Source organism: Ailuropoda melanoleuca, chromosome 2, assembly GCF_002007445.2.
Source record: "Ailuropoda melanoleuca isolate Jingjing chromosome 2, ASM200744v2, whole genome shotgun sequence".
NCBI lineage: Eukaryota > Metazoa > Chordata > Mammalia > Carnivora > Ursidae > Ailuropoda > Ailuropoda melanoleuca.
In genome coordinates this window covers 169,979,243-169,998,993 of record NC_048219.1, presented here as the reverse complement: position 1 = coordinate 169,998,993, position 19,751 = coordinate 169,979,243, and the positions used below count along the sequence as shown (strand labels likewise).

At 41.3% G+C, this 19,751-nt stretch overlaps 1 protein-coding gene across 10 annotated transcripts in view; it reads left to right on the top strand.

Moving 5' to 3' along the window:
- INO80D (INO80 complex subunit D) overlaps positions 1-11,968 on the top strand; it is a 66,929-nt gene extending 54,961 nt beyond the window's left edge. For all 10 annotated transcript variants that reach the window (XM_034655041.1, XM_019801012.2, XM_002920495.4 and 7 more), the window contains one exon: positions 12-11,968. In XM_034655041.1, coding sequence (XP_034510932.1) covers positions 12-1,177 — 1,166 coding nt within the window. In that variant the 3' untranslated portion in view covers positions 1,178-11,968. The remainder of the gene's footprint in view (positions 1-11) is intronic.
- The last annotated feature ends 7,783 nt before the right edge of the window (positions 11,969-19,751 follow it).

Sequence of the window (19,751 nt, the reverse complement as noted above, 5' to 3'; positions counted from 1 at the left end):
GTTTTACTCAGGAAAGAATGGAGACCTCCTTCCAACTACCGAAGAGGCCGAGGAACTTGAACGGGCCTTGCAGGCTGTAACTTCTCTTGAGTGCCTGAGTACCATTGGGGTACTTGCCCAGTCAGATGGTGTGCCAGTCCAGGAGTTGTCAGACAGAGGAATAGGGGTGTTCGCCACAGGTACGGGAGCTTCAGGAATTCAGTCCTTGAGCCGAGAAGTTAACACGGACCTAGGCGAGCTGTTGAATGGGCGCATAGTACATGATAATTTTTCTAGTCTAGAGCTGGATGAGAACCTGCTCCGTTCTGCTACCTTGTCTAACCCACCTACACCCCTGGCAGGGCAGATCCAGGGGCAGTTCTCTGCCCCAGCCAACGTTGGCCTTACTTCTGCCACTCTGATCAGCCAGAGTGCACTTGGGGAGAGAGCCTTCCCAGGACAGTTTCATGGACTACATGATGGCAGCCATGCCTCCCAGAGGCCACATCCTGCCCAGCTGCTGAGCAAGGCAGATGACCTAATCACCTCACGACAGCAATACAGCAGTGATCATTCACACTCCTCGCCCCATGGAAGCCATTATGATAGTGAGCACGTGCCGTCTCCCTATAGTGACCATATCACCTCTCCCCACACGACATCTTACTCTGGTGATAATATGGCAGCTACCTTTTCAGCAGAGATGCCCATCATGGCGCAGCACTTGCTCCCAACCCAACTCGAGGTGCCACTTGGAGGAGTCGTAAACCCCAGAACTCACTGGGGCAATCTCCCTGTCAACCTTGGAGATCCCTCTCCATTTAGCAACCTTCTCGGCGCAGATGGACATCTTCTTTCCACTTCCCTATCCACGCCACCCACCACTTCGAACTCAGAGACCACACAGCCTGCCTTCGCCACCGTGACCCCCAGCAGCTCCAGCGTGCTTCCGGGGTTACCGCAGACCAGCTTCAGTGGCATGGGGCCTTCTGCTGAACTCATGGCCTCCACCTCTCCCAAGCAGCAACTCCCTCAGTTCAGCGCAGCCTTTGGCCACCAGCTGAGTTCTCACAGTGGCATTCCTAAGGACCTGCAGCCCAGCCACAGCTCGATAGCCCCTCCTACAGGCTTCACAGTAACAGGTGCCACAGCTACAAGTACCAATAATGCATCTTCTCCCTTTACCTCCCCTAACTGAGTGTGTCTGTGTGTTGCAGGCAGGTGGGGAACCTGGTGTTTTCTATCTTTGTTTCCTGTTTATCATCCCTTTCCCCCTTTTCCTAAAGAAGATTTTAAAAATAACAGATGGGGACTAAAGGGGAACTCCCTTTTCCAGTTCCACAAGTAAGCCTGCGGTGGACCTTGCTTCAGTGTTCACATGTGCTCCTTTGCACTGGTGCTCATTCCCTCCTGGCAGGTTCACTCTACCCCAATGGTTTCCTTAGTGGCTCAGCACAGTGACTGGATAGAATTGATTTTTAGCAGCAAGTCCTAGAAGTGGAAGATACCTCAGATTACCAGTGCCCTTTACTATTTCCTAGTATTCAGATCAGTGCTTTCCATTCTATGACCAGGTCTTTATGGAGGTGGTTCTAGATTGAATGGTCCTGTTCATTGAGTTCCTGTGTAAGCGATAGCAGATGGTGCGTAGAGGGCAGATCGAGGCTCTGACTTAGCACCAACTGCTTGACACCACATGAGGCCAGGATTCCATTCCTAATTGTGATCATGTTCAATTAAAAAGAAAAAAAATTAGTCTTTTGACCGCCTGTGTGTATGTGTGCGCCCATGTGTGTGTTTTTGTGCAGGGCAGGAAGCAGCTGTCCCGTTGTTGTTGTTGTTGTTGTTTTATTATTATTTTTTTTCTTAACGAGGATAAGGCTCTGACTTCTTTCCCACATCTCAGAACCCTCATCAGGTTGGTCGTTTGCCCCGAAGTAGCGAAGTTCCCGCGTAGAGAGGGTGGTGGGCTGATGATGCCAGTTGCACGGCCCCGCTGCTCGGTGATCCGAGAAGGGAGAAAGGCGAATTCATGTCGGGGCCACGGGGCTGTCACGGAAAGCTCTCGCGGAGTGACCGCAGGGTTGCTGGGATTCTGAGGTCTGGTGGTTCCTTTGCCTTTTTAGATGCGCGTTGTGTTTCTCCAGCCCTCTCTCATGGAATACATTCACAAGATGTAATTATAACAAGACCATATTTTGATGTGAAAAGCAGGATAGGTCAGTTAGATTTGGAAAGATGGGATCTCTGAACTCCTTGATCCGTCTTTTACTTTCGACTTTTTCATGTTTACATAGTGATTCTTTGGTAAGATTTGTAAAATGTCGAAGACACTTGTAGAAGCAATGTACCAGTTGTGAAGTGATGTGTAATATCTGAAGGATGCACATTTTAAAGTTTCTTTCAAAGCAGAATATGGAAATTAAATTGTACCCACCCTTTGGTACTTCTAAAATAATTAAAGTACTTGGGTTGAAGTTTGGGGAAATTTTTTTAAGTACCAGGATTTTAGGGTTAAAAATCAGACTGGGTAGTTTAGTAAGTTGGTGACTATGAAATAAATCTGTGAGGTTTCTTTTTACCTGCCTTCTTCCCTGCCCCCTCCCCAAGGCTGGGACTAGATTCTAAAGACATCCATGCTCTGCTTTTGCTGAGAAGTTTCACTGTCCCCTGAGATACCATTGGCTATTTATACCTGAGTCTAGTCTAATTTACATATATATATTTTAAAAGATGAGTAGAGAGAACATATCTATTAATGATGTGATATAATAATTCATTTGTCAGGGAATATTTGATCTTAATTCCTTTTCAATAGGTAAAGATTTGGATGTATTTTCCTACTTCCTATATGTATTTTCTTTATGCCATGCTAATTCTAACCAGTCCCTTCTTTTGAAAGCTTTTCTTTCTCTGCTTTTTAAAGGAATGATGGCGGTCAGCAGGCATTATGCAGATACCGCGTGCCTGAGATTATGGAGGGGAAATGTCACATGACTGTATGAAATCATTATATGCCCTGTTTTGTATTTATTGAAGTTTTCTTTTTGTGGGCCAAAAATACGTTTGTAATATATTTAGTTTTTTTTTAATCATGATAATTGATTGGAAGATTTATTTTTTAATAGCCTTGCATTTTTTGCAGATTGAGAAATTTCTAAATTATAAATTATGTCACAAAGCAAAATTATATTTGGTATCACCATAAATTTCTATTCTGAATGGTGAGGACAGATAATTCGAGTATTTCTCACCTGTGAACCTATGTTAGTAAGCTTTTTTATTTTAATGTACTGTAATGAAATGATTACGAGTAGTTACCTCTGCTCAGAAGTATCACTTAGTTTGCTCCACTCTTCACATCCCATTCTAACCATCCCTAGATCACTGTCTGTTCCCAGCAATTCGATCTCGTCTCATTGTGTACTAATTCAAGGCTGTAGCAGAGCAGCGCGCTGACTATCCTATCTCCCAGCCCTTCTCAGACAGCAAAGGGAAAGTCATGGGTAGTTGGTTTGAACTTTTCTGGCTCTTTGTCCCTCGTGGTAGCTGCTTAAAATTCTTCAGTTATCAAAACTGAGTTTGCAGTAAGTTGCACATTTTCTTGTTAGCAATTTTCTGTTTTATGTGCATTGAAAAGCCTTTCCTGCTTTCTAGTAAGGAGGCATGAAATGATCAGGAATGTTGCCAGTTTCAGCTTCACACCAAAAACTTCGAGTCAGTTTAGATGCCCACAGGGATAGCTGAAGAAGGGGCACCTGTAGGAAGTACCAGTGTAGGTTTGAGGAATTAGCAAAAAAAAGCAAATTTGTCCTCTCATTTCATCTCCTTCAGAACCAACATCCAAGCTTGCAATTTGCTGTGCTCTTGCTGCGGCTTGTGAGTCCCTTTTCGGAAGAGAGAAGAACATCTGTGAGCCCCCAGATAGCTGTTCACGTGTTTCTTTTAGCTAACGTGGAGCAGTTCTAGTCTGTTAGTAGTGGCTTTGCTGGTGATGTGTAGGGAAAGGAATGCAGTGTCTTTCTCTCCAGAAATATGAAAATTTGTGTCTTTTAAATAGCACTTATGCTATCGTAAGGCAATACTGGAATCAAAAACAAATTTTATGTAAGGTCCTAATTAGGTGGAAACTAGCTTTCATTCTTGGGTGAAACTCATGAGAAATAGTGGCAGAGAAGTGCACTCTTTCTGCAGTTCTTAGGGACCATTTATAAAGGCCAGTTAGATCATGTTAATGTGATTTATTTACAGAGTTGCTGCAGTTCATGGATACATTCTGTGCTTGGAGAATCTGAATTCCATTCTAAGGAATGATACTCACTGGCTGTGATCTTAGAGCGTCAAAAAAAAGATGTGTTTTCTCTCCTTTACTCTCTTTACATAATTGTTAATATTATTTTAATTAAAGTACTTAAGACATTGTTTTTTTTTTCTCTGTAAAAATGGCTTAGTAATTTGCACATCTGCGTAGGTTATGTAGCTAGTAAACAATTCACAGTAGTAAATAGCAATTACACTTAACCCACCAAACGACAGACTATGCAATGGAAAATTTTGTTATTGTCGTCACATAGCTTATACGGTGAAGGATTTTTTCCCCTCTCTAGTAACCTACCATGTGAGCTAGAACTCCTTTATAAATGACTTCCTGAGTGATTTCATGCTGGCAGGCGCTGCAATGTGTCTGTGTCCCTCCCCGAGAAGATTAGAATTTAATGAGAAGCAAATAGTAGGTATGGAGATCAAGTTGGAAAATGTGGTTTTGGTTTTGTTTTTGTTTTCCTTTTTCCTTAAAATTGTAGTTACCGTCTTGAGTGGTGTCAGGCTAAAGAAAGCTAATACTTTATCTTTGCCAAATACTTATTTATAAGATTTATTTCTTCAACAAGCCCAATCTCTCCACTGCAAGCTGAGAATCCTCACTTTCTGTGACTAACACTAAAGCTTTTCCTTATCAGAGCTCGTTCGCAGCGCATGATCACAACCCAGAGGCAAGGACAGTGCTTTGATTTGGAAGGAAACGGTGTCTGTGATCATGCCCAACCTGTAAGCGTTCTTCTTACGTGAAAGAATTTATATTTCTATTGACTTGTACCATTCGGGGTTTTGTGTGTGTGTGTGTGTTTTCAATTTTAAGTAGGTTCCATACCCAACGTGGGGCTTGAACTCAGAACCCTGAGATCAAGAATCACATGCTCTCCCGGCTGAGCCAGCCACATGGCCCTGTACCATCCAGTTTTCATCTGTTGGCCCTAGACTGAGCATACGCCGGTAACTCCCAGGCCGTCGGTTCATGCTACTCGCCTGCAGTCCTTCCTGCGCCCCTGCACCGGGGGTGCTGAGGGCGCGCGTACCAGCATCAGCGATGCTGGTGTGAGGCGGTCGCCTTTTCTCCAAGTTAGTGCGGTAGGTTGCTGTGGATTGGCATTGCAGAAACATGAGGGTGTTCGTAACACTAACTAGGTAATAGGTTTGGAATTCATTTAAAAAATATTTTTAGATATCTAGTTTTCAGGTTCTTCAACCTCTTTCTTTTTAGCCTTTTAACATTCTACTAAATTCTGTTTTTACTCTGGAATACATAGATTAATCTAATACAGCGGTCTTCGGCATGGTCAGCAGAACTCTGCAGGGGAATGAGGCGATTTCATGGATTCCTTAGAGGAAAATGCAGTCATACTGAACAGTCTTCATCTATATCTCTTTCATCACCAACACCTACATCGTTCCAAGGATTTTTTTCCCGATGAGAAATAGATTTCTCGGGGGTGAGGTGGGAGGTGGAAATATATATGTGATAGAACATAGATTTTTTTTTTTCTCCTCTAGCAATACCTTGAAAATACGGAATCTTTGCTCGCATTCTGTAGAAAGGTTAAACAATGACTTCTTAATATCTGGAGCCTTATGAGCTTTGCAGTATCCTATTCTAGAGGGAACCAGAATCCATGCGTAGTAGATGAAAGTAGCATGTTAAATGCTATCTTCCAAAAGATTTGAAATAAAATACCAGTGAAGAACATACTTGGGTATCTGTTGAACATTTCCCCCTGACCAGTGAGTTAGGAAAGAAAACCTAAAATACAAGTGAATAATTACGTCTCCTAATAACCAGTGTCATGAATGCAAAAATTGTGGGGCCGACTTAGAGAGCCTCATTTTGAAATGGCAAAAATTCTCTTTCCCTTCAGCTCTAATTTCTGTTTGCTTCCCTCTCTCTGCACTGTGATACAGAGCCAATAAAGGACAGGTGGCATTTCGGAGAGAGCAAATTTGGTATGACTTTCTTTACCGGAAACTAGGTTCTCGCATCTTGGGAATGTTTGACTACTTTGAGTGGCAGGGTTTGGGAGTATCTAAAGTTGAGTCTGAAAAACAATGTTGTAAGAGAAAAGCTGTCTAACTCTTAGTAAGTAAGCTTGGTCGGGCAGCCCAGCTCTCCTTCCTTTTTCCCTCCTGCCTGCTGGCCTCAGCCTGCCCCCGCCCAGGTCCTCAAGTCTGCACACACACCCCTGATCTGATCTGCCCTGATCCTGGCCTAAGAGTAATAGAAGCTGCCTCTTTGATTTGTTTTTGTTTTGTTTTTGTTTTTGTTTGTTTTTTTGAGCTGGGGACCACTGAAGTAAGCTCTATATGCACCCAGAGATCCCCTTGGAAAAATGTTCAACCTGCAGTGCAGCAAAATGCCATGCCATTGCTTTTGCTTGGGGAATAGACTGATTTGCCCTGAACTGACTCCACCCTGTGTTGTTAAGGCCCCTTCGGCTCCAGCAGATGAGTGTGCAAGTGATGGGAAGTTGGATGCTTGTGACATTGTCTTCATCTGCTCGGAAGGGTTGAAATCAGTCCCTCTTCACAGTGATTGTTCTTTTCACTGTATAGTGTTGAGTATGTCTCAGGGATTCCTTGTGGAAATTAGGGCAGTTTTTAAAATAAGAAAATAGTTTTAAAAGAAACTAAAGGTGACTCATCATTGAAGAGAGCGCAAGAAAGAGAAAACGTTCGGTTTCGTAGCCCACCGTGTCTTGCGTAGGACTTTTTTCCTTTCTCCTTCAGGCTCTCATCTCCGCTTCAGCAAACAGAATCCTTTCCCATCACGCACAGCTTTAAATGTTTTATTTAAAAATTTCCTTCCCCAATGAGCTTTCAGAATACTTATTGTAGATTTTAAGAGAAAAGGTATATTAATTTATACTATTAACATCACCTCATAAATTATAAGTTTTATACTAAAGCTGTATTGAGTGTAATGAATTATGTTGCCTATGTGTTTTAATAGCTTAAAAAATTATATATGAGCTTTTTTTTTTTTTTTGACAAAACAAACTAGTGAAGCACCTTTTTACACTGGATCTCTGCCGTGTCAAGGTGTATAGCTATCCTTTGCTACCTTGCAGATATATAAAATAAAAGGATATCCCGGGGCCTCAAAATGTAAAACACCTTTAGACCGTTTATTACTGCTCATAGAACTGTTGGGAATCGTGTTTCTTTAGTAAATGATCTGTGGTTTACACTTAAGATGGCTAGAAGCTTAGTTACAGGGTAAATAGAAATACATAGATGAAGCAAAACTCCCAACTACTGTAGCTGGAATTTGTAAACTAAGTTTTTAAGACCTCTTTTGTTTCCTATGGATTTATTCTTTAATTTACAGTTTATTCTGTAAGTTGGGAAGTAAAATAGAGAAAATAATAAATCTACATGTTCTCAGTGTCTTATTCAGGAACTTTTTATCCCTCCTCACTAAGGAATTCCCACTGTGACTTAAAAATAGAATTAAATTACTTGTGTGCATGTCTCTGTCTGTGTTTTTACACACATGCAAAAATATACATTGGGGGCACGTGTGTGTGAGAGATGAATGTGTGCTTAGGTAAAAATAGAGGAAGGTAACAGAATGTATTGTAGAAATCGATTTATTTAGATGAGGCTATCAGAGTTATTTTCTTACTGTCTCTGTAGTATAAATACACCAATTCTTCATTATGCTATCTTATGTTAAAAGGCTAGCTCTGATATCATGTGCATTTTATTTTAACCTTTTGATTAACTTATATTATGCTATGTTTTTAAAATGACTAAGACCAGCCTCTCACTTTTGAGCATAAAAATATTAGAGAGAGAGAGAGAGAGAAACCAGACATGAGCTGTGTTTATGTACTGGGGTGATGGGACCAGATCAGATGAAACAACCTTTTTTTATGTTAATAATAGATTTCTTCGTATTTTGAGTTAGAAAATCTTATTGATCATCTTTTCTTGGTGAAGTTAAGAAAATTAATAGGTTTTTTATAAAGAATGCCATTTTTTGAAGGGACTGCTTTGTTGGAAGAGTTGGTGGGATCATTTCACCATGCATATTTCAAAGCTGGGATGATTTCAGTTATTTAGAAAAATTAAAAAAAATATTACTTAGTTGTACTATTATTTATGAAGTTAGTGTGCCCCCAACCCCCCGTATTTTGGTTATAGGAAAAATTGTGCTACCCTTGACTTTTACCTGATTCATATAGAATTAAAAAAATACGTTCCTATATTTTGAGTTTTGTCATTTTGCTCTACATTCATTACTGGAGTATCTGGTGGTCTAACAGCCAAAACTAGAGTTGTTATTAAATAAATGCTCCAATCACATTTATTTTTAATATAAAAAGATCACGTACTTTGATATCTGTCAAGACAACTTCTGAGAATATACCAGAATTTGTGGTTCTCTTTGAAGCTGCATTCATCTTAGGTGTAGCCAAGACCTAGGAAAGCTCTCCAGGTCGTTCCTTTTATACTTGTATTTCTGCAACTCCCAGTTTCATTCACTCTTGCTTTATGGATTAAAAAAAAAAAACCTGCATATTTCTTGTACATATGCATGCAAATGAAAGAAGGGAGTTTGTACTGGTGCCATTTCTCCCTTCAGTTACTGGTTAATGGGATTTGCTAGAATAAATTCCCCCTGATTGAAGGGTGAAGATAGACCCTTTTGTGTATATCTGTACAGAGATGTGTATATGGGATGTGGTGGCACTTTGCTGAATGTGAACTTGCCTTGTCAATGGAAAGATTGAAAAGTATTATGTTTATTTATACATTTGTATAAATCTATATATACACGTATGTATATGTGTGTGTATAGATAAAGCTATATACATATATTTCCCTAAAACAGTGTGTGTGTGTAATAGATAAACAGCCTTTGTTAAGCAAGATTATACGTCTATGGAGAACTCGATTATTCTGTAAGCAAGAGGAGATGACAGCCTGGAGTCCATTTTCAGTGCATACCAAGATGGAAGTCCTTTGGATTATAGTCTTGTTTATGGTTATTATAAGTGAATTCCTGCTAGAACTATTCTTACTCGCCAGTTCTTCATCTTCACTGCCTTCTCAGTCAGACTATCTCTCATCACACTTCATTGTATTTTTTCCCCCTTTATGATGTCCTCTCTGCCAGGAGCATTTGGCTTAAGCATAGTTTGTTAACTTCTCAGTCTTTTCTTTTAAAGATCTTTATCTCTGAAATTTTCCAGAAGATGTCAGTTTGGGTAGTACTTTGTATGGTAATTTTGAGGATTGGGCATTCATCTTTGTCTCAAAAACAAAGAAACCAACATTCAAACAAGACTAATTTCAAAGTTTTACCTAGATAATTTGGGGACATGTCACTCACGTTGGAAAAGAATGTAATTATGATTTTAGTACTGATAAGTGTTAGGTTTATTTTCTCATTTTTTTGTCATCAATTTGTCATTTAAAAATGTGCTCTACTTTGTGTCTCAATCATAAATTTACCATTTTCATTTTAATGGAAAGCATACGAAGTCACACACAAGCCTCTTGAATTCTAGAACTAACTCATTTTACTCACGATGACACCGCTTCAACGAATTATCACGTAATGAATTTTGCTATATTTCCTTTTGACTTTTCTCACATTTGTAGCATTCTGTTTTAACTTTGCTGCAGCTCTCTAGAAAACTTGCATCCCTATCTATTGTGCCTTTAAAGCTCTTACGCACACACAGACAAAAGTGTATATATACATGTCTGAGCATGTGTACGTATACTTTCGTATATACTCACACAGTATGTCTCGTATATATTGTGGGAGTGAATATATAGATATTCAAAGGCAATGAAATGTTGCTTTCTAGATATATATGTATATAACTAGTGTTGATATACTGTATATACACATGTATATGTATGAGTTTTAAATGGCAATCTTTTACATTTAGCAAAATGCTGCCCCTACTGGAATATTGTCACTGCAATGGCAGTTGTATGTAATGATTTAAAAATACATTATCGAAAATTATTTAAAGAACATTTAAAAGTCTCATCTAAAGACATCCACACGTTATTTATTTATCTTCCTTTTCCTTTTTATTGTTACATTTTTTTTTAACTGAAAGGGAGACTGTCATTTTTAAAAATGCCATCTGTCCCATGGGAGAAAGAGAGAGCTGGGGATTCACTTGAGGAGCGTGGTGCGTTTTTCCTCCCTCTGAAATGGAGATGTACCACCAACCAGCCTGTTTATTTCAGTTATAAAGCAATCCTAACATTTCCATTAGTGTATGTCAACCACCATTTTCTAGATCAACTTAATTCACCAATCTGCCTCTTCCTTTCATTAATAAATAATGATCATTGAGATCATTTTGCCTGGGGGAAGTTAACTACACTCTAGCTGCAGGGAAATATAGCACCTAATTGTTATTCTGCCTTGTTGAAAATTCAACTGTGAGAGAAGTCACTCTCATGAAGCTATCTTCAGCTTGTTTTGCATTTATTTCGTTAAAGGTCTTCCCAGACATTTTTTTTTTCTTCTTCAAGAACTCCAAGTCTGCATGCACTTGCCATAGATTTAATTCTTAGTCCCCAAGCATTTGCTGTTCCATTAGTACATCAATTTGACACACAATGAAAAACTATGAAGAAAAAAACATGAAATATTTTGTGATGAGTTGGTGGCAGATTACATTCAAGACCTTACAGAGAGAGGAACGTAGATGGACAGTCCTAAATTCTAAGACGTTACCAAAAAAAAAACAACAAAAACCAGTGAAGAAAGAGTACCGCCTGCCCCCAAGCCCAGAATGGAGAGGTTGGGGCCTGAGTGATTGCATAGAGTAGTTTAGCTGGAACTTGATATCAGAAGCAGCCTTTAACAAAGCCTCTTGGCGGTTGTATGGTACTAACTGGAGTACTGAGGTGTAAATTGAAACCAAGTTGCAGTGGGAAATCAAAGGTGAGGTGGTAGCTTCTTTGGATCCAGTAAGGGACAGACATGTTGCACAGTTTTAAAAATCTCTTCTTAAAAAGTAACTGCACGGTAGCAAGGACTAGCAGTTCTCAAAGCCCTTCTTTTTCAGTGTTCTCATTCACCTTGGCACACAAGTATGTGTTAACAGGCCATACATTAAAAATACTTACAAAAAAAGCTGCTTAAAGGGAACTTACAAACCAAGAATCTTGTCTGTATTTGCGTGAATAGTGGCAAGAAGCTTAGTTTTATGCACAAAAGCTAAGGGGCCACCCGTTTCTGCACAGACTAGCAGGCAAGATGAGGTGGGCAGGTTTGGTTAAGAGCCCCCCAGTTGTGACGGCAAGGCGTGTCTATGGCATTGAGTGTGCTGTTGCTGGGGGGGACCACATTTGGGAGGTGATGGGCTGTTGGTTTGTAATTTCCCTTTAAACATGAAGAGATGGCTCACATTTTCCATATATATCTCAATGAATGTACTGTATTACTGTTTTAAAAATTTGATGAAATAATAATGGATTGGTCTCCTTTTGTTATCTGGTCCTTGTTTAATTTGTTTAAGGGTTTTTGTATACAAAAGTTTACATTTTTATGTATATTTTTCTTGTGTAAAAACTGATGTAATATGTGTATAAAACACTGTATGTATTATCTGTATATAGTGTGACAAAATGATTTTTCTTTCTTTCTTTTGGATGTATTAATAAATCTTGCTGTGAAGTAGCCTTGTTTTGGGTATAATTTCCTTTGCCTGGATATAGGTCAAAGCTACAAATCCAGGGTAGGCATTCCCCCCCTTTGTTATTTAAATAGTAATTTTTAAAAATAGATCTTATATTTTATTAAGAACTCTAGAGAGATATATTCATGGTTCTTTATGGTGAGACCAACAGTGATTAATATTTGTAATAGCTATGGATCGATTAAATGGTATGTGAGCTTAATATGGTATCTAGAACCTTGAGATACAACCAGAAGTTGCATTTGAAATTGTTACATGTCGTATTGGAGGTCTTTTTACAAGCCAATTTCTATTTCATTTAATCAGAGGCCCCTTTTCATTTTCATAGCTTCACAAGTATAAGAACTTGCTATATAATCAAAAGTTAAAAAAAAAAACCCAAAACACCTCGAAGAAATGTTCTTTTCCTTTAAAGCATTGCTAAGTGTCTTCCTTGTATCTCCTTGGAATTGAATTGTTAACTTTATTTTTTTAATATGCAGAGTGGAAGTTTTCAACTCCTGTGCTGTCTTGTTGCCAAAGGATTTTGTGGTACGCATAGAGGCTAGGATAAAATTCATAAAGAAAAATTAGTAATCTGATCACACATTCCTTTCATTAGAAATTTACTGTTCATTTTTGTGGGGCATTTAGACTGGTTTTGCTTCTGCAAAAGAAGTGAACGTTCTGAGACCAGAAGCAGATGTCCACCCACAGTTCTAGTAAAATGGCCAGCGGTGACAGCTGCCTCCATCCCTGGCTCCGCTTCTGAAATTGACAATATATGAAGAATGCTTGAAATAGGTGTCCATTTCTTTAGCTATATGATGGTTGATTAAAACTCTTGTTCATTCCTATTAAGAGTGCTCCTTTTCTAAAACTCTGCACAAATCACAAGGTTTTGAGATTGTGCTGGCTCAATTCTTGATAATTTTTTTTTTGAGGGGCAGAGGGGGCAGTGAGAATCTCAAGCAGACTCCACCCCCAGCATGGAGCCCCCTGATGGGGCTCCATCTCCCCGCCGTAGATCATGACCTGAGCCGAAATCAAGAGTCAATCGCTTAACTAAGATCCCCAGGCACCCCACTTGATTTTTTAAAAATAGAAGCCTTAAGACAAGCTTATGAGTGAAATGTTTGTTTGAGGCCACATCTTTAAAAGCTTGGTGTTGAGAGTTGTGGTCGCCAAGTGAAAGCAAAAAATACAGTTTAGAAGAGAATCTATTTTCTTAACTCTTCGTTGGCATGTCTTCACCTCCTTGCTCTTTCCTCTGTTTCATTAATACTATATATGTATTTTTTAAAGTAAGTTCCATGCCCAACATAGGGCTTGAACTCATGGTCAAGAATTGCATGTTCTACCGACTGAGCCAGCTGGATGCCCCATTAACAACAATTCTTGGGGAAGAAAAAAGCCTGTATTATTTAAAAATCTGCTTACCTGCATTACTTTGTACCTTTCTGCAACGTGTGGATCTGAACGTTCAGGTGATGCTATTTTGTTCCTTTCATATAACTGGCTCCCTGGAAAATTCTCTTAACTGACATGTTGTGACTGTAGTCGGTTATTTTTCCTCCTTGAAATCCCTGTGATGGAGAGATGTCTACTGCTTAGCCCTCAGCTTTCAGTCAAGCCCCTGGTGGCGTGTAAGTGCCATTTCTGTTCTTCCGTCTTTCCAATCTTTCAGGCCTTCCATTCGTTTTCTTACTCACTTATTTGTATTTTTGAGCAATTGGTGTTAGAGACAGTGGGACACCTGAACGTGAATCACACCTGGATTCTACACCTGAAGACTGACATGTAGTGGAAGAGAGAAGATGCGTCACTCTACAAACAAGGTAGAGATTGCCAAGTGCTTAGAAGAGTGATACAACCCTTTGTGAGTTCATGTCAGAAAGAGATGATGGCCAACCAGAGGAGAGAAGAATGTGTAGAGGACAGTGTCTGTGTGCATTCAAGGACGGGCAGTATTGGGACATTGAGAAATGGAGTGTTCCAGATGGAGGAGCAGTGTAAGCAGTTTGTGGGAGAGCAGGGAGCGGTTGAACTTGATGGGTGTGAAAGGCATGGTGGAGAGTGGTGAGGAATGGTGGAGAAGCCAATGGCGATTGTGTAGGGAGCACGGAAGGCAGAACAGGCAGGCGCACAAGACGGGTGGCCAGCTGTGAATCGGGAAGACTCCTGGCAGAGAGGGGAGGGAGGAGATGGCTCCGGCAATGGTTAAGCTACTTGATGAAGTAGAAACTAGTCGTGGTAGTAAAAATATAAAGGAGGGAGGAATTCAAAGACTTGCAAACAGACTGATGAGACGGCAGGGCAAGGGAGGAGGTAGAACTGGAAGAGGCTTCCCCCGGGCTTCTGGAAGAGCGCTGGCAGTGGGCGGCACCACTTAAGATCGAGGGTTTTGAGGGAGCCCATGAGTTTTTTATGTATATATATATATATATTATTTTTTAGAGAGAGTGGAGGAGGGGGAGAGGGCAAGAGAGAATCTTAAGTAGGCCTCACGCCCAGTGCGGAGCCCGACTCGCAATCCTGAGATCATATGACATGCACCGAAGTCAAAGAGTTGGACAGTCAACCCACTGTCCTGAGCCCCCCAGGCATCCTGAGCCCCCCAGGCATCCTGAGCCAGCGAGTTTTAGATTACGGAAGCCAGAGTTGGAAGCAGGGCATGGACAACCAGGAGGGCAGTTAGGGCTCAGAAGAGAAGCTACAGCTGCAGATAGAGAAAAGTTGTGGGCATAGAGTTCCTCGTGGAAGCCAGATGTAAATGATCAAGGAGGAAAGCAAAGGACAGATTTTGGAGAGCATCTCTATGCAATTACCGTATTTTATTTATGGCCCAGAAAGAGCTCAAATGCTTTAGTCCCTAGAGTCTCCCACCCAGGGAGCATGGAGCCGGTATTCACAGGCTAGCGGGCTGGCTTGCCTCCCTCACATTGCCCTGGGAGCGATGGTATCGAGGAACATCAGTGCTTCCTCTGTCCCCTGATCCCAGCCTGCGGATGCGCACTCGCCCCCACACTCCATGTGAACCCTTGACTTCTTGTTTGCCTCCCCGTCCAGGCAGTATGTATGCTCCAGTGTCTACACTGTTAGCTCCTGAAACGCCGGCCCAGAGCACAGTGTGCTTGCCCATAATCTCATAGTACATATTACCGAACGAAGTCAGTCATCTCAAGACGTTTGTGAATAGAAGGAATGCAGATTTCGGGGGACTTAGAGCATCTGGAGAGAGGCAGTGCCGAGACTGGTTATGGCTGTGGACTTCGGACAAGACTTCCTTCATTCTAACATTGCTCCGTTATTTAAGAAGTGCGTGATCTCAGGTAAGTCACTTAACCTCTCACTGCTCTGATGTCCTTCTTTGTAAAATGCATCGCGAGGCTGACTGGACACAGCCCGTGGAGAGCACTGAGAATAGTCCCTGGCACTTACTTAGCACTTGGTAAATTTGAGTTATGCTCATTTTCTAACTAGAGGAAATGATTGAAGACACAAACAACATAGGCCCCTTCCCAAAATAAGTGTCTAGGGGAAACTGAACAAATGAACAAAGATCAGGGGGAGGATGGGGCTAGATAAGGAGCTTAGGCAAGAAGTTCCTGATGAGGGAGTGCTGATTTTTATAATACAAGAGAACATAAATAACCAACAGATAGGGTTACTTTGACTCAGTCGCATTCCAAACTATTCTAGGATGTAATTGGTTACTAAAATCCAGTTAACTGAAATACAACTTTGCCTTCTGCTTTGTAACTTTAAAAAATTCTCCTATGTTTCTGGGGTGCCTGGATGGCTCAGATGGTTAAGTGTCTGCCTTCGGCTTACGTCGTGAACTCTGGGTCCTGGGATTGAGGCTCAGGTGGAGCCCCACGTTGGGCTCCTCGCTCAGCAGGGAGTCAGCTTCTCCCTCTGCCTCTTCCCCCTGCTTATGCTCTCTCTCTCTCTCTCTCTGTCTTGTTCTCCCTCTCAAATAAATAAGTAAAATCTTAAAAAAAAAAAAAAAAAACCCTTGGGAAAAAAAATTCTCCTGTTTCATTTTACGTGGAAAAGCATTTAATGGGACAAAATATATCATTGTATCCGGACTTGTAGAATATGTGTTGGGTTAAAAAGTATCTAAGAAAATAAAAGTATAAAGAATTAGTAGAAGGGGCCCCTGAGAGGCTTAGTTGGTTAAGTGTCTGCCTTTGGCTCAGGTCATGATCCCAGGGTCCTGGGATTGAGCCCCACGTTGGGCTCCCTGCTCAGCGAGGAGTCTGCTTCTCCCTTTCTCTCTCCCTCTGCCTCTCCCTCTGCTTGTGCTCTCTCTCAAATAAATAAAACCTTAAAAAAAAGAATTAGTAGAAGATCATTTATCAAAAACTGTGCATGTCAGCTGCTACACTAAAAAATTGAAATCAAGCTTAAAGAGCCAAACCATATATCACTTTCACGGTCTGTAGAGGCCAAACATGGTGCTCGCAGTACTTAGGCTCTTAACCATGGTTATTTCTTTAAGACTAAAATCTTGCCTCTACTTTCTTTTCCCTTCAACGGCTGTCATTTCTTTTTACTGCTAAACATCATACTCTCTCTTTCCACAATTACTCCTTGTTCCACTGCAATTTACCTTTCACTTTGTCACTTTCCTGAAACCATTCTTGCCGAGGCCACCAGTGACCCTCGCCGTCCTTCTCTCTAACCTCCCTGAACCAGTCAGCACTGACAGTCTGCTGACAGTCTGCCATTGTCCCATTTCTCCACTTAATTCTCGCATGTCTTCTCGGGGTTCTTTGTTAATTCCAACTCTTTTTCTTCTCCCTCAGTTTGAACCTGTCTCAAACCCATTCTTCAGCCTTCCCTGTTGTTCTTCTCTGCACACGAGCTCCCATTGCAGGGTCCTTCTACTCCCACGGCTTCAGTGCTGACTCCCCGGAGATGAACTGCAAGCCTACGTCTATCGCTCTGATGCTCTCAGACTTCAGCCTCACATCTCCCACCACTTCCTGAGGACCTCCCCCGTCATAGTTGCCCATCACTGTGAATTTAGTTTATCTAAATCCAAACTTATCTTTCCCTTTTTCTAAAGTTTTTATTTAAATTTCAGTTGGTTAACATACAGGGTAATATCAGTTTCAAGTGTAAATGTAGTGATTCAATGGTTCCATACCCCCCCCCCCCCCCGCTCATCACAAGTGCCCTCCTTCATCACCATCACCTATTTCACCCATCCCCCCACCCATCTCCTTTCTGGTAACCATCAGTTGGTTCTCTATAGTTAAGGGTCTGTTTCTTGGTTTGCCTCTCTCTCTCTTTTTTTCACCTTTGCTTGCTTGTTTTGTTTCTTAAATTCCACATATGAGTGAAGTCATATGATATTTGTCTTCCTCCGACAGATTTATTTTACTTAGCATATTAACCTCTAGCTCCATCCATGTTTTTGCAAATGGAAAGATTTCATTCTTTTTTGTGGCTGTGTGATATTATATATATATATAGATATATATATATATATATAGATATATACCTATATATATATATATATATATCTTCTTTATCCATTCATCAGTTGATAGACACTTGGGCTGTTTCCATAATTTGCTATTGTAGATAATGCTGCTATAAACATTGGGTGCATGCATCCCTTTGAATTAGTATTTTTGTATCCTTTGGGTAAATACCTAGTAGTGAGACTACTGGATCATAGGGTAGCTCTATTTTTAACTTTTTGAGGAACCTCTATACTGTTTTCCAGAGTCGCTCATCTTTCTTTCTCTTTTTTTTTTTTAAGATTTTATTATTTATTTATTTGAAAGAGAGAGAGTGAGCAAGAGAGCTAGAGGGAGAGAGAGCACAAGCCGGGGGGAGAAGCAGGGGGAGAGGGAGAAGCAGGCTCTTCATTGAATAGGGAGTCCCAATGTGGGACTCGATCCCAGGACCCTGTGGATCATGACCTGAGCCAACTGAGCCACCCAGGCGCCCCTCATCTTTCCCTTTTAAGTCAGTTCTCACCTTGAATTTTTGCCCTTGTTCATTTGTTCACTGAGTCATTCAGCAAACACAAAGGCTCCAAGTTACCCACACTAGAAGCTCCAGTCATCTTGATTTCTCCCAGTTTCTCCCAGTTTTCCATCACCGGGTGACTGAACTAGCACAGTAGTTTCTAGCTGGTATCCTGGCTTCCGACCTCTCCTCCCTCCCACCGGCCCTTTACGGACACTCCTGCCACACTGGTCTTCCCAGGACCCTCCAAAATCAGCCAGGACTAACGGATGATTTCAGATCTGAACCGCCGTCAGTCTCCTTCATCCCCCATGGGAAGGTCCCAACACGGGTTGATTTTCAAGGCTCCTCATAATGTTTTTTATAACGTGCTTGAACCAGATTTCGTTGTGTGATCATCAATAGCAAATGTACTTCGCTTCACAGCCCCTCTTCTGGCCAAACCTCTCTGCACACACTTCTGCGCACACCCACCCCCTGTGTAGACTGTCTCTCTGCTTATCTAAGTACCACCTTCTTTCCTGCCTGCTTTCAAGCCTCCCTGCCCTCAAGAAGACTTCCCGCTCCAGGACCCCTCGGTCCCTGTTCCTGGGCAACACGATTGCCTGGAGCGCTCACTGGCTGCAGATCCTGCTTCCCTGACTGACACTCACCGTCTGTGGCCCGGGCCTCCTCAAGAAGACTGCGCCATGTTAGGATAACGACCTCTCTTATGAAAATCTTCATGGCTTGGGATGCAGCCTAATGCATACAGAAGAGCCTCCATAAATTGTTGCTCATTACGATGCCAGTGGAAGCTAAATAATATATCTGATTTCTCTGGGTAGGGGGAGTCAAGGAACCTTCACATATATCTTGATATTTAAGATTGGTGATCTTGTCTCTAATGGTCATTTGTCGTAGCATACGCTAGGTTGTCAGCATTTCACTTGTCCATGTCCTATCACCCTCAAAATATGTGTGGAGTGGGGCACCTGGGTGGCTGAGCTGGTGAAGCGTCTGCCGTCGGCTCAGGTCATGATCTCGGGGTCCTGGGATCGAGTCCCGTGTCGGACTCCCTGCTCAGCGGGGAGTCTGCTTCTCCCTCTGTCCTCTCCCCCTCCCCACCCCGCATGCTTTCTCTCTCTCTCACACAGGTTACTCTCTTATCTCTCAGATGAATAAGTAAAATCTTTAAAAAAATATATGCATAGTAGTACTCATTTAAAAAGCATATCTTTTTTTGTTTGATTTTTATATACTGATGGACTAGCAGTGCCAAAACTGTATTTGAATTTTGATATTTATTTATTTATTTATTATTTTTTTTTTTTAAAGATTTTATTTATTTATTCGACAGAGATAGAGACAGCCAGTGAGAGAGGGAACACAAGCAGGGGGAGTGGGAGAGGAAGAAGCAGGCTCATAGCGGAGGAGCCTGATGTGGGGCTCAATCCCATAACACCGGGATCACGCCCTGAGCCGAAGGCAGACACTTAACCACTGTGCCACCCAGGCGCCCCTGAATTTTGATATTTAAAGTGTAACATCTCTGGGGCACCTGGCTGGCTCAGTCAGTGGAGCATGCAACGCCGGGTCTCGGGGTCGTGAGTTCAGGCCCCACACTGGGCGTGGAGCCTGCTTTAAATAAAAATAAATAAATAAATAAATAAATAAATAAATAAATAAATAAATAAATAAATAAATAAAGTATAACATCTTTTTCCGTTCATGGCTCTTGCCTACAACATTTCTTTCTGAAAATAATAAGAAACTCGGGGCTGTAATTTATTTGTATTATTATCATTTGTTTCT